This window comes from Rhagoletis pomonella, unplaced genomic scaffold (genome assembly GCF_013731165.1).
Source record: "Rhagoletis pomonella isolate Grant_MI unplaced genomic scaffold, Rhpom_1.0 Rhpom_scaffold_00010, whole genome shotgun sequence".
Taxonomy (NCBI): Eukaryota; Metazoa; Arthropoda; class Insecta; order Diptera; family Tephritidae; genus Rhagoletis; species Rhagoletis pomonella.
In genome coordinates this window covers 22,694,500-22,709,561 of record NW_023458564.1, presented here as the reverse complement: position 1 = coordinate 22,709,561, position 15,062 = coordinate 22,694,500, and the positions used below count along the sequence as shown (strand labels likewise).

General features: G+C 34.8%; 2 protein-coding genes across 2 annotated transcripts in view; one reads left to right on the top strand and one right to left on the bottom strand.

The window, feature by feature from the left end:
• Positions 1–15,062, bottom strand: part of LOC118746556 — a 194,724-nt gene that overhangs the window by 159,615 nt on the left and 20,047 nt on the right. The window lies entirely within an intron of this gene.
• On the top strand, positions 6,860–9,215 carry LOC118746554 (piggyBac transposable element-derived protein 4-like). The gene is made up of 3 exons (XM_036480397.1): positions 6,860–7,322; positions 7,384–8,232; positions 8,293–9,215. Exons 1-3 carry the CDS (start codon positions 6,860–6,862, stop codon positions 9,099–9,101), a joined length of 2,121 nt encoding a protein of 706 aa, XP_036336290.1. The 3' UTR covers positions 9,102–9,215.

Below are 15,062 nucleotides of genomic sequence, written 5' to 3'. Positions count from 1 at the left end.
GTGGCAACGATAGAATTTTTAAATGAGAATTAGTCTAGTACGGTACATTCCGTTTAGCTACCTATTCGCTTAGCTGTTTTAGTATAGCTGCACTTTCCGGTAGAATTTTTAATCCGGAAGGAGTTTTATTCATTATGAATAAACATTTTTCGTTTAACAGCGTCGTGGGATCAAAAAAACGATTTAATCTTTTCATTTCGAAATGGTCCACAGACTGTACGGTTAAAAAACAACACAGATTTTTTAATATCCAAGTGATATAAAAGATGAATACATATTTATCCCCCTTTTACAAAGTCATTTATATATACTTTACTCTAAACGCATCCCACATATAACGGGTGATTTTTTTGAGGTTAGGATTTTCATGCATTAGTATTTGACAGATCACGTGGGATTTCAGACATGGTGTCAAAGAGAAAGATGCTCAGTATGCTTTGAAATTTCATCATGAATAGACTTACTAACGAGCAACGCTTGCAAATCATTGAATTTTATTACCAAAATCAGTGTTCGGTTCGAAATGTGTTTCGCGCTTTACGTCCGATTTATGGTCTACATAATCGACCAAGTGAGCAAACAATTAATGCGATTGTGACCAAGTTTCGCACTCAGTTTACTTTATTGGACATTAAACCAACCACACGAATGCGTACAGTGCGTACAGAAGAGAATATTGCGTCTGTTTCTGAGAGTGTTGCTGAAGACCGTGAAATGTCGATTCGTCGCCGTTCGCAGCAATTGGGTTTGTGTTATTCGACCACATGGAAGATTTTACGCAAAGATCTTGGTGTAAAACCGTATAAAATACAGCTCGTGCAAGAACTGAAGCCGAACGATCTGCCACAACGTCGAATTTTCAGTGAATGGGCCCTAGAAAAGTTGGCAGAAAATCCGCTTTTTTATCGACAAATTTTGTTCAGCGATGAGGCTCATTTCTGGTTGAATGGCTTCGTAAATAAGCAAAATTGCCGCATTTGGAGTGAAGAGCAACCAGAAGCCGTTCAAGAACTGCCCATGCATCCCGAAAAATGCACTGTTTGGTGTGGTTTGTACGCTGGTGGAATCATTGGACCGTATTTTTTCAAAGATGCTGTTGGACGCAACGTTACGGTGAATGGCGATCGCTATCGTTCGATGCTAACAAACTTTTTGTTGCCAAAAATGGAAGAACTGAACTTGGTTGACATGTGGTTTCAACAAGATGGCGCTACATGCCACACAGCTCGCGATTCTATGGCCATTTTGAGGGAAAACTTCGGAGAACAATTCATCTCAAGAAATGGACCGGTAAGTTGGCCACCAAGATCATGCGATTTGACGCCTTTAGACTATTTTTTGTGGGGCTACGTCAAGTCTAAAGTCTACAGAAATAAGCCAGCAACTATTCCAGCTTTGGAAGACAACATTTCCGAAGAAATTCGGGCTATTCCGGCCGAAATGCTCGAAAAAGTTGCCCAAAATTGGACTTTCCGAATGGACCACCTAAGACGCAGCCGCGGTCAACATTTAAATGAAATTATCTTCAATTTTATGCGTTTTTTTTTAAAAAAAAGTTATCAAGCTCTTAAAAAATCACCCTTTACATACATATGTCTGCATACCAAATTTCAAGCTCATGCGACTATGGTTCCCAATTTACTGCTGATTAAAAATTCCACGCCTATGGGAGGTGCCACGTCCCTTGTTGAATCCGAATTTTTTCACCTTATTATAGGCCCAGGTGTCATGGCAATACTCTCTCAAAATTTTGCTCGATTCTGTCTGTCCGTTTTGGGCTGCAACCTGGCACATACACACATACATACTTCCTAAAATATATAGTAGATATTGCACCATTACAGCAACATTTGTACGTGCACCCTGTCGCTAGTTAGGTATTAAGTAATAGTTAACCTGAAAGAAGTATACAAATCGACAATGAAGTTGTTCACACTTGCTTGGTTAACCACATAACCAGATAACCTGATAACCATTATATTAATCAGCATATTTATAAATAACCATTCGGTAGTTAATTGAAAACAAACTGACTTTTTTGGCCACACAGCATCATGTAAAAGTAGGCAGTTAAAAGCAACGCAAAGTAGTCGAAGCAAAGTCACACCAAGTTTATATATATATATATTTCATATATAAAATACCATATCTACATGTACTGCATGCACATACATTCTTATGTATGTATCTATGCTGGTATAAGTTTACGTGTACGTTTGTGCTGTTATCGGCATTCCAATTTCTTTTTGTATTTGGTGATATTAGTTGAGCACGCCCACAAGGTCACGTTTTATGTATTTCAGTTACTTGACTTTTACATTTCGCTTACTGTGTTATTGAGGCGTAGAAATGTGCATTTTCATAAAGAGAAATCGCACCTACTAATCGGTTAGTTAATTAGCAAAGTGGGTAAGCAATTTTAGTTAAAATTCATTTGTGTAGCTTTTAACAATTTTACCGCATATGATTTACTTGCCAAAATGACTTAACAACGCGGTGCACCTAAGCACAACGGATCAATCCAAATGCCTTAATCAGCGCCCTGAAATGCAAGCACTTGGGGCAAGTGTGCTTTAACCCGAACTAAACCTCCCACCGTCAAAGTACCGATCCCCCCAGTACTACCGCCGGGAGTGGGTTTGAGCACTAACCTCTAAGTAGCTTCTACTCAAAACAGTTATGTACTACAAACCCCCCCCCAGTCGGTCACTTCGAACCCTCCCACCATGTCGTGCTCACCTACTTTTCTGCGTCTTCAACTTATTGGCACTCTGGACATAGCGCAGAATCATCTAATCCGAAGCGGTTTAGATAGTTTCGGTTACAACAGCAAAGTATTCCTTCTCTCCATCTCTCCAACGCTTTTCGGCTATCGCTTGATCGCTTCTGTTGCTTGCTGAAGTTTTTTTGGTGTGCCTTTTTTAGTCAACGTGTCCTTTTTCGCCGCCAAAACCAGGGCGCGCCGTTATGCGTGTCCAGTGACGATACTATATCCTTTTCTTTATAATTACTTTTATTTCTTTCGTCCTCTATCTTCATCTTTACTTCTATTGGCATCCTCATCCTCATCGTTTTCGTAATATTTACATTTGTTTTTACCTTTTAAGAAGCACTTGATTTCCGGATGCAACTTCCGTGTGCAATTTCCATTGAATTTGCCAATTTACTCACAACCAATCAACCGCCGCTAAAGAAGTTTCACTTCAAAAAAGGTTAGAGTAAAATTTTGTTCATGTAGCGCACTTGTTCAAGTAATGTATTTCTGTTGAAGTTTTCGGCATAGCCGAAGACAGCACTTCTTTTGAACTAAAATTAAATAAATATTAGCAAGTCTTTGATGTTTATTTTATAAACACCTGTACTTTCTCAGTCTTCTTTCTTCTTTAATATACATATTCTACGAGTCAATGCTACAACAACATGTTTAAATGTTTTTGTGTAGCTTATGTGCATTTTTCGTTTACCGCTCATACTACGGTTCGTCGAACTTATCAGCGTTTGGCCCCCAGTTCGCACTGCATAAAAAATGAAATAAAGGTATAATGCGGGTCACTCTTGTTAATTTGCGGTGTAGCGAGCTTTCTTTTATTTTGTCTTTGCAAAATAGCAAATAAAGTGTAAATGAAATAAATAATGAACCGTAAACTTTTACTGCAATTTTCTATCGCTTCATGGGAAAATCTATGCAAGCCCACGATGCACAGTGCCGCCTAAGTGGGCAAAAATCGAAAAATTCGTAATCTGCAATGTGAACGTGTTAGGCATTTTTGTAAAGGTAATTTATCCACTAAAAAAAATTTTACAAAATTTCCCTATAAACGTCAACAAATTTTATACCAAGCATTTTAATCAGAGCATAGCTCTTCACGGAAATAAATGTCAAAAATATATTCTTGGAAATAAAATGTTGGTTTGACGTTTTTAATTTCCATATATATATATTGTAGAGAACTATAAGAATAGAAATACAAAAAAAAAATAAAATTAAACACAGGGTGTCCTTTTTTTATAAACATTAAAAAATGGTCACTTTTTATGTAATAATTAAAAAATATACATATGTATAAATAGCTTTTTTTATTACTTTATTTAATAGTACGGTTTTCTTAGCTTCCAAAATAGAAAATAAAATGCTCTAAAATTTTTCCACTTTTTGAAATAATGCGTTTTTGCTAATGAATAAATCATCTTTTTATTTCTTGTCAGTGCCAACAGATACGCACGAATAGTGAGAATTTCAAAAACGAGGGGTCAGATTAAAAAGTTTGATCTATAAACGGAAAATAGAGTTTTTTTTAGAGTTGCCACCTGTTAAAAAATAAAATTCAAATTATTTAATAAGTTAAATGAACTATTAAAAGATCGGTATCAAATGAAATGCGTATGAAAAGGGTTTATTTCTTAACTACACGAAGAAGGGTTGCCACCTGTTTAAAAAATTTAATCCCATTTGAATTAAGGGAATTCGGTAATTGAAATTCTTAGGTACCGCCATATGGGAGTCAGAGGTTTAAGAAGGTTACAGCATACAAATATCTGAAGAGGATTGCCACCTGTTTGTAAAATCAAATTAAATTAAAATAATATTTGTGTCAAACGAAAGGTGTACGACATCGTATTTGTTGTTTTCTTACATTATATGTATATATATGTAAACACATACTACATTGTCAATGAGTGTTTTGTTTTGAATACATTCCCTGATTCTGATGTCAGATTTTCAAAATTCAAATGGTGGAACTAAAATGGCGACCAACATAAAAAAAATGATTGGATTTGTTTGAAACTCTTAACCGCCATTCTGATATCAGATTAGTGATCAGCAACCCCAGAAACCTAATGGGAACGAATTTCTCCCCTTGACAATGGTTAAAACGTTTAGTATTAACCTTTTAATTTTAGTTTTTTTTGTTTTTTTTTTTGATCGCCATATTGGATCAGCCATTTTGAATTTAAAAAAGTTGACTTCAGATTCGTAATCGGCGACCCCAAAAACTCTCGAGTGCCGGGTTTCGAACAAGTTCAATTATTAAAAAAAATGGATCGCCATCTTCGATCCGCCATTTTAAATTTCGAAAAACTGACTTCAGATTCCTAATAACCAACCCCAGGAACCCCTTGGTAACAAGTTCCAACCCATGACAATGCGTAAATTTTTCAGTATCAACGTTTTAATTTTACTAGTGTCTTTTCGAGAGCATATTTTCGGCAACTAGGCCAATTCGAACTATCCAAGACAGGTGTGTAATTAAGAGAAAGTTGCCCAATAGTACCAGAGTAATTATATGTAAAAACCTCATTCTTAGCTGCAATTTTACATGTCAAGAAAATACAAAATTGAAAATATCAGCGTTTTTATAAAAAAACTTTTTTTCAAAATAAAAAATTCGTGACTTTTATCACAAATAACAATATTCTGATGTAGTGTTTACAAATTTCCAAAAAGAGTGTTTTTTTGTACCACTCTAATGTACATACATACATGATATATATATATTCATTAAAAATTTTCTCTACGTGTCTTTTGTCAGAAGAAACTATAGAAGCAAATCACGAGCATATGACAAAAGCGCGTTTGTCTCATTCCAGGAAAGTGTCGCGGCATTATTCAAATAATGATTTACTACTTTATTTACTACTTTCTTCAGATCCTTTGATAGTATCAAAAAGGAAGCATATTCTAAATAAATACGCATCATACAATATTGATGATTTAAAAAAAAAATTAATTTTGCCTGATAGTTCGGAGAGTGAAAGTTTAGCTAGCATGGAATGTAACTAATAGCTTGAAATCAAGGATAGTTTTAGTGATTTTTGAATGCGACTTTCTTGTGCCTAACTCAGAATCTTTAAACGTACTGAAATTCGCTAATACTTTCACAAAAATCAACGTTTTTAATATTTTCTTTATTAATTAATTCTTTTTATAAATCATATATTTTTACAATCTAACGCAATTAATCCATATTTCCTGTCGAAAAATTTAATATTAAGAAAGCTGTATTGACTGTTCTGACAATTTATTTTATCCTCCTACATGATACAATAATTTTTAGAAGGTAGTTTCACTTCTTCTTCTTATCCGCCATGTTAGCTATCTGACAGAAAACGTGTTTCGTATTTTTTGTTGCACCAACTTTTTCAAAAAAAAAATCCAGCTTTTGACGTTGGAAAATAAAACAAAGAAAAGCCAAACATATAAGTAGAGAAATTTTCGAATAATTTTGAAATAATTTTCTTCATAAAAAATTAACTGCTGCTTTCGTGGATATTGCAACACACGGAATAGATGTAAGGACTCAGCTATAAGAGCCACCGCACACCACAGACTTTATCGGCCGCCTATTTAACCCTCAAACGGGTAAGACCGTCTCAAGACGGTCTTCGCCTTTTTGCCTTCAGTGTCAAACAAAATTACTTTTCGTGCTTAAATTAACGGTAAATGTGTGCAAATTACTGTGCTTGACATTTTGATACTCAAATGAGTGCACTCCGACAACGCATTTGAGTGCTGTTTTCAGTGAAGTGCGAGCAACGAATCAAATAGCGCCTGAAATTACTTTGCGATTTGTGTTTTGTTTAATTTAAAAAAATACACATTTAGAACAAAGCAATTGATTTCATAATTTTACGGTAAGTACCTGATATATTGTATTTGAATTATATAATATGTTTGAAGTGAAAAAATATTTGTAAGTGACATTTGGAAACGAAATAGGCAAGACCGTCTCAAGACGGTCTTAGCCGTTTGAGGGTAAAAAAAATAGTCCTCCTCTGTTTCATTGCGGTTTTCATCTTTTCTGCACAGACATATAAACGTGTCCCTCATATTTCAATTATATATATTTTTGCGTGAAATATGGATCGTTCTGAGCGTTATTACAAAAAGAAAATAAATTTGGCAGAATTAACGGATGAAGAATTAATGGAATTCATTGATTCTGTGGAAGTCGAAGACGAAACTTTTAGCAGTGATAACAGTATTGTTGACCCAGACTATGTCGTTGATAACATTGAGTATAATAACTCAGCTGATCAAGTGATTGAAGAATGCATGAATGAAATGGATGAGGCTGAAAATACGGATGCATTTATCGCAGAAGGAATGAATTTATCAATGAATACCAGTTCAATTGAACAGCCAGCAGCTAATTCAACATTAATTCTCGATGAATCAGTTGGTTTGCAAAAACCGTCCACATCTTCAGCGGCCATAACAAATATACCATTAAAATCAGTCAAAAGGCCCCGATCACCATTGCCAACCGTTGAAGAAAGTGGACCATCAGTTCAACCTACTTCTGGCGGCTTCACTGGAGAAGGTATAAATATAGTTCCCATTTTTCTCTTATTACTTTCCTTTGAAATAAATATTCATTCAAGCTCTAACTGCAATATCGAGTAAAGAGTTGTCGAAAGCGATCTGGCGTAAACGCGCTTTGCGTCTACATGTCAACGAAGTGGCTTTCCGTGGCGATTCATCACTACCGTCGACTGTAAAAGAGCTCCAAACACCAATGGCATTCTTCAATTTCTTTTTCACATCGGAAATTTTGGAGATGATAGCTAAAGAGACAAATCGTCGTGCTTTAGAGGAAAATATTAACTCCACCTTTAAAACGACAAGTGCTGAAATCAGACATTATATTGGAATAATGATATACATGTCCGTTTATCACTATCCAAATATAGACAGCTATTGGGGACAAAATTCTTTTAAACCAATTCAAAACTGTATGCCAATCAAACGATTTATTGCCATAAAAAAGTATTTATCTTTTCAAGAAGAATCGCAGAGAATAAAAAAGGGTCAACCGGGCTATGATCCACTCTTCCGTATCCGTGCATTGGCTAACAAACTCAACGACCGATTCGATTCAGTCCCGAAGTCAGCCAGGCTTTGCGTCGATGAAATGATGTGCAGCACAAAGACGAAGCACCATCTTCGCCAATATATGCCAAACAAGCCGCATAAATGGGGCGTAAAGTTGTTTGTGCTTTGCGATACGAATGGCTTTGCCTACCGTTTCGAAATCTACAACGGTGCCGGAGATAATGTTATCCTACCTAACACACCTGATCTTGGAGCCACATCAAATATTGTTATTCGTTTATCACAAACAATTCCCGATTTCGTTCATCACATACTCTACTTTGACAACTTTTATACATCATTGCCTCTGTTGGTATATTTGCGAGCTCGTGGAATTTATAGTTTAGGCACAGTGAGAGGTAACTGGGTTTTCAGGAGATTTTGTTGGTAAAAGTACATAATTATATTTTTATTTACAGCTAACCGCATACCAGGTTGCAAGCTACCGACCGACGGCGAGGTCCGCAAAGAGAGTAGAGGATTTTCCACCGAATACATGACCTCAGTTCAAGGAATCGATCTGAATACGGTTTTATGGAAGGATAACAAATGTGTGCGCCTGGCATCTACATATGTTGATATTGAACCATTTTTGAGAGCCAATCCTGATTTGCAAACAGCGAAGGTGTCCCGATATGATAGAAAACAAAAACACTTCATCGAAATAAACTGTCCGCAAATCATACGGGAATACAATGCTCACATGGGTGGAGTCGACCTGATGGACAGTCTTATGGGTCGCTACCATATTCAGGCTAAAAGTCGAAATATTATGATGCGACTTTTCTATCATTTTGTGGATATGGCGGCTACGAATGCCTATATTTTGTACAAACGTGTGCGTGCTGAGAAAGCAAACGATTCCAGCAATGTATCCCAAGAAGAACAACAATACAACCTTCCGCAATTCCGTGAGGAAATAGCTGCAGGTCTTGTTTCTTTCAAAGAAAAACGGCCTGTAGGTAGGCAGTCATCTGTGCAAGGTATCGATCGCTCGGTATCTCAACAGCCTAGCCCCTCAATAATTGGAAGAAGAGCTGTTCATCAAGTTGATGATGTTCGATTCGATGGCCAAGATCATTTCCCGATTTGGATGGATAGAAAAGGGAAAAAACGGTGCAAATATTGTAAGAAATCAGACACACAAGTCACTTGTTCCAAGTGTGACCTTCATTTATGTTGTACAGCTGATAAAAATTATTTTTGGGATTACCATCACAAAAATTAATAACTGTTAGGTTATTCCTTACCCTAGTCATGCCTCGAAGTCAAATGAAATTGATTAATTTTAAGAAAATTGCCTGAATAACTTATTTTTCCTAATAAAATTGTTTTAAAAACATGTCTACAAAATTTCAATTTTATTCACGCGCAAACCGGCAAGACCGTCCTGAGACGGTGTTGATTATTTCTCACATAACAATAATTCCACACAAAATTTTTATCTGAAAACCCAATCTTAAGGATATTTTGCCTATATTTACATGCACACAAAATATCAGCTTGATCTGAGCATTTTTACGAGTTTGCCCGTTTGAGGGTTAAATGATAGGGCTCGCTTGAAATATGTACATGAAGATGTATGGAGGTGCGCACATTACACCAGCTTAATCGCTCTGACCAATAAGTTGTGGTGCAATGGAAAGACTAGCGAGCACATCTAAATTAGCGGCCGATAAAGTCCGTGGTGTGCGATGGATCTAATCCAATATAAACAAGAAATATTGCTGTTATATTTTCATTTTTATGATTTTTATTAATGTGATTAGCAGTGGAAAAATGTATGAACAAAATACGTGTATTTATCTTAAAAATTAAGTGATCAGTTATGAAACATATAAATCTTTACATGTTCTGTTAAAAAATATCTAAAATAATAAGCGATAATCCCCAAGTTATATATCGTAGCAGTGGCCACATTGCGTGTCTGTCACAGACACGGTTTATGTCAAAAATTTTGAAGTGAAACTACCTTCTAAAAATTATTGTATCATGTCCTCCTATTGGGCTTTGTTTACTTTTACTTGCGATATGATGAATGCGCAATCTTGAATTCTATCATTCTTGACGCAAGCCCCATAAATTTGAGCAATGCGTTCTTACTGAAATCAAAACTCCAAGATATTTGTTTCAGCACTAAAGGATCTGATTGACAATTCGTCATAAGTATTTATAAGTGGTATTTATCATTCCACTTTTCTTTGTTAATAAAGATAAAGAGATAATAAACTGACTTATGACTCATACATGAATCAATTTTGAATCTGTTGAGAGATCCGTTTATTGTATGTAGGGGTGGCAAAAAAAAATTAATTAATCGATTAACTAATAATATGATTCATCACAAACCAAAAGAATTAATTGCAATTATTGAGAAATAGTCGATGAATCGAAGTCTTAAAAACACTTTTTTACAGTGGGTATTCACAAAAAGACTTTTCCATAGAAAATTGTAATTCTCTTTTTAATTAGTATGATATAAAATTAAACGTGTATTTTTCCAATTATCTTTTTAATTAGTCTGATATAAAATAAAACGTGTATTTTTAGCGGCGATAATTATTTACTATATAACCAGTTTTGTAAAAACGAAAGTTTTGATAAGCGTTTTGTTGCTAAGCGGTTGCTGTAGAACCAACTTTTGAAAAAAGGCGCTCAGCAGACACAGAGGTACCAACTAATTTACAGTCTTTTTCGATAAATCGTATTTCTTCCCAAGCGTCGATGATATTCTACTTTAGTTATAGGACTTGACTTTTACTTAACTGAAATCGTAACGTTACCACACTTATGTAGTTTTGTAGTTTTTACAATGAGCTTACACGCACAACTTTTTTCACTAGTGTACGCTCTGAACTTGAGCAATTGTTGCCGCTATTTGCAATTTTAAACAGCTACATAATTCATATTTCTTGAAAATATTTTTACGATTATTTTACAATTAATCGATGAATGCAACACAAACCTGCGACACAATTAAATCGTAAATTGAACAAAAATAATCGATTAATTTAATCAAATGATTAATTGCTGTCATCGCTTATTGTAAGAGTATGCGACGTACATATATCTAGATAAAAGAGTACGCTTCGTTGACTAACCTAAAAGCGTCGGGAATGTTAATTAAGTAAGCCATTTCTCAAAATTAAACATCAAGACGACAAGAAAAAAGCTCTTATCCTCTTGTATTTGTTTACGAAATAAAATATTTGCATAACTAGAACGTGGTTAAAGTCTTTGAGTAATCAATTGAGTGGTATCCATAAAATTCTTATATAGGTTGATCAATCTAGACATTTTTTTGATTTTAAATAAATTACTTAAAAGAAATCTGAATATCTGAATCTTTATTATCACCCAAAAAGCATTATCTGACACTTACTTTATAGAAATAATTCAATGAAATGTTGGCCGCAGACAGAACAAATCGTAAATAAATTGCTACCGTACCATTATAACGAACTTTTTGTTTTCTGAAATTTGAAGCTTGTGATGTCGGCAACATTTGGTTTCAGCAAGTTATCGTGTGATATCACACCTCTGAAATTTTGTCTTAGGGATTACATATGTGAAGGCAGAAGTCTTCGTCGATAAGCCAGCTATGATTAAACTTTACTCGCGTAAGTCGCCCTATACATCTGCAGAGTTGGTCATTGCATTTCGCAAATTAAACAGAATTATATATATTATGTATGTATGACTCAGATATTTCTTATCATGTTTGATGAAGACTTTTTTGTTTCACATTCACTACAAAATCTTGAAATGTGGAGGGGTTCATTTGTAAGAAATTAATATCTAGTGGATGGAATAAACTTAGAGTTGCATTTTAATCTCAGGTAATGAAAGTCGATTAATTTATGAGGGATTTACTCAAGTTTCCAATAAAAATGCGTAAAAAAGTTGTCAGTGCTTGAAAAGGTATACACTAAGGGCGAGCAAGCGTAAGACTAAAAGAGCCTCTGGTAAATTCTGCGTATCTCGGAGGATAGGACGCATGAACGATTCGTCTGCAGACGTCATCGTATCTCCTCGCAATTTTGTAACTCTATCTTCGTCTTGCTTTACGAGGATTACTTTGAACTCCTCTCGGTTACATTTAAACCGGCTAGAAAGTTGTTGCCAGAATAATTTTTGAAGCATTCTTCTGCAGAAGAATCGTAGACGTAGATAATAATATCGTAAATAGGGATGTTTCGATGCAAGTAAATACGTGATACTTTTATTTCGATTTTTTTTTTTACTCGAAACGTTGGTTCGGTACCAACTTGGATGAACTCTTTGCACTGTGAATGAACCTCCCGGTTCATATCTGCCCGATGCAACCCTAAAACAGGACACATTTCTGATCTTTAAGCCCAATTCATATCGGGAAAATTTATACACATTGCACGTAATAATATACATACATACATACATATGTATACTAATCATTTATGAGCGGTTTGACAAAAGAGGTGAAAGAAAACGGCAAACCAAATCGAGTTCTTTTTTTTGATAGTGGCTATATATAGTATATACATATCTGTATGTATTGCTCCGCTATAGTATGTAGTTCGAGATAAGGCCGAACTGCGTTTTCTTGGCGATTCTGACGAAATTCTGGGACGGATTTCCGCTATTCTTTGACAACTTAGAAACCGGTTTGCGATCAGTACAAAAGGAATGATAACGGAAAACGCATCCATTGAATAAATTTAAAACTTTAAAGTCATATGTACTATCATTGAACAAACAATTTGTATTAGTATCAGCTCTCATTAGATCCGCCCAAAAGATTTTAGGGTTAATTTTATTATTGGAATTTGCGTAGAAGGCTAAAGTTGTTTTTTTTTTTATAAATCACACTGATATTTCTCTGCTCAGCACTACATAAGGAATTTGTAATAAAAATGCAAATAAATCCGAATAGTAACCGTAAACAATTACTCATATCGAACTTATCTATATAAGAAACAACAAAAGCAGCAAAACAGCTTAGCAAATCAAAAAAAAATGCAGTACATGCTTATTGTAAATATTTGGAACTAGGGCGTCTTAAGCTTTTGGTAGGGATGTTGCGGCTTCCGCGGATGCGAATGCGAACGAAACGTTGATAACGAACGATTTACGCATGGTCATGGGTTGCAACTTCTTACCAGGGGGTTTATGGGGTTGCTAATTAGGAATCTGAAGTCAGTCTTTCAAAATTCAAAATGGCGGATCCAAAATGGCGATCCATTTTTTTTTTTTAATAATTTGATTTGTTCGAAAACCAGCACTCGAGGATCACCGATTACGAATATGAAACCAGCACTCGAGGGTTTTTGGGGTCGCCGATTACGAATATGAATCAGTTTTTTTAAATTCAAAATGGCGGATCCAATATGGCGATCAAATTAAAAAAAAATTACTAAAATTAAAACGTTGATACTGAACGTTTTAAACATTGGCAAGGGTTGAAACTTGTTTCCAGCGGGTTTCTGGGGTTGCTGATTACGAATCTGATGTCAGATTTTCAAAACCCATGACAACGAGTCAATCGTTCAGTATCAACGTTTTAATTTACTAGTGTCGTTTCGAGAGTATATTTTCGGGAACTAAGCCCATTCTAACTGCCCAACACAGGTGTATAATTAAGGGAATGTTCCCCAATAATACCAGAGTAATTATATGTAAATACCCACATTATTAGCTGCATTTTAACATGTCACGAAAATAAAAAAATTGAGAACATCATTGTTTTTATAAAACAGCGACCAGTGCAACCTCTTAAAAATACTTTTTTTCAAACTAAAAAAATACGTGTCTCTTTTTTTAACACAAATAACAATATTCTGATGTAGCATTTATGAATTTCCAAAAAGAGTGTTTTTATGAACCACTCTAATGTACATACTTATGAATGCATAATTCGCGAAACACTTTTCGTCATATCAGATCTGTACCGTTCGCTCGTTTTACAAACTGAGGTATCAAATTAAAGGGCTTGGCCTGTGGATCTGCAATAGCTTCTTATTTTGTCAAAAAGAGTTGCCACCTGATAAAAAAATTAAATTAAGATTATTTTTAAGTTAAATCAATTATTACACTGTGAGTATCGATCGAAATGGTTTTAAAAGGGCTTTGTTTCTAAATTATATGTAGAAGGGTTGCCACTTGTTTCAAAAAGCAAGTTCGGCATAAATAAAGGCAGAAAATTGAAATGTATCTCCTGATATGGATGTCAGACGAAAGAGGTTGGGGTTAAAAAATTAATTGTACAGGATTGCTATCACTTTGAAAAGTCGCATTAAATTAAATTGTATGAAATATTAAAATATTGGCGTCAAACAAAGGAGTATTAAGAAATATTTATTTTAGTTTAAGCATTTAAAATATTAAAGATGAAAACCATCTGTGTAAAAAGTTCAACTCAAATTATTTACCAAGTCAAATGAATTCTTAAAGTATTGAGGGGTTGCCATATGTTTTAGAAATTAAATTCAACTTGTATTAAGATAGACAATTTAAATATGTATCTCAATATGTGTGTCAGTCGAAAAATGTTTAACAAGGTATTGGTTTAAAAATATTATGAATTGGGGTACCACCTGTTTCAAAATTTTAATTTAATTAAAGGTATGCATAAGTTAGATGAAATATTAAAATATGACGTGAATCTGAGGTGGTAATTTATCCTTATTTTGAATATTTAGCATATTGAAGAGGGTTGCCATCTGTTTCAAAAGGTAAACTCAAATTATTTAATAAGTGAAAGCAATTATTACAAATATAATAAGTGAAAGAAATTATTACAAATATGGGTATTAAAATATTCAAATTTAACTTAATTATTTCGGCACATGAAATATTTAGGTATCACATTGTCAGACGCAAGATATTTGTTTATTTCTTAACTACATATATTTAGAAATATTTCATGTACCGTTTTTAACTTGAATATGATTTTAATAATATCACGAAGTTTAGCAGCTGTGGCTCCGACACAGCCTGAAGTCAAGACGAAGGCGCTGGACTGTTCTTTTTGTTCACTTCGAGTTGTCGCAGTATTCGCGACACTGTTCTCCACCTAACGCTGATCGTCCCGATCAGACATACTTGTTGCTCCAAACGCTGAAAGTCTTTCCTTCATATTGGCTCACAGTCTGCGAGCAGTCTGGATTCGAGACACTGCGTAAATCTGCCGTTTAACAATCGTATAAGGACC

What these genes read in the sequence shown, in the direction of transcription:
- LOC118746554 (XM_036480397.1), top strand. Translation starts at nt 6,860, where the DNA reads ATGGATCGTTCTGAGCGTTATTACAAAAAGAAAATAAATTTGGCAGAA. An exon ending in TGGCGGCTTCACTGGAGAAG is followed by an intron (nt 7,323 to 7,383) that starts GTATAAATATAG and finishes TATTCATTCAAG; the next exon opens with CTCTAACTGCAATATCGAGT. An exon ending in TAGTTTAGGCACAGTGAGAG is followed by an intron (nt 8,233 to 8,292) that starts GTAACTGGGTTT and finishes TTTTATTTACAG; the next exon opens with CTAACCGCATACCAGGTTGC.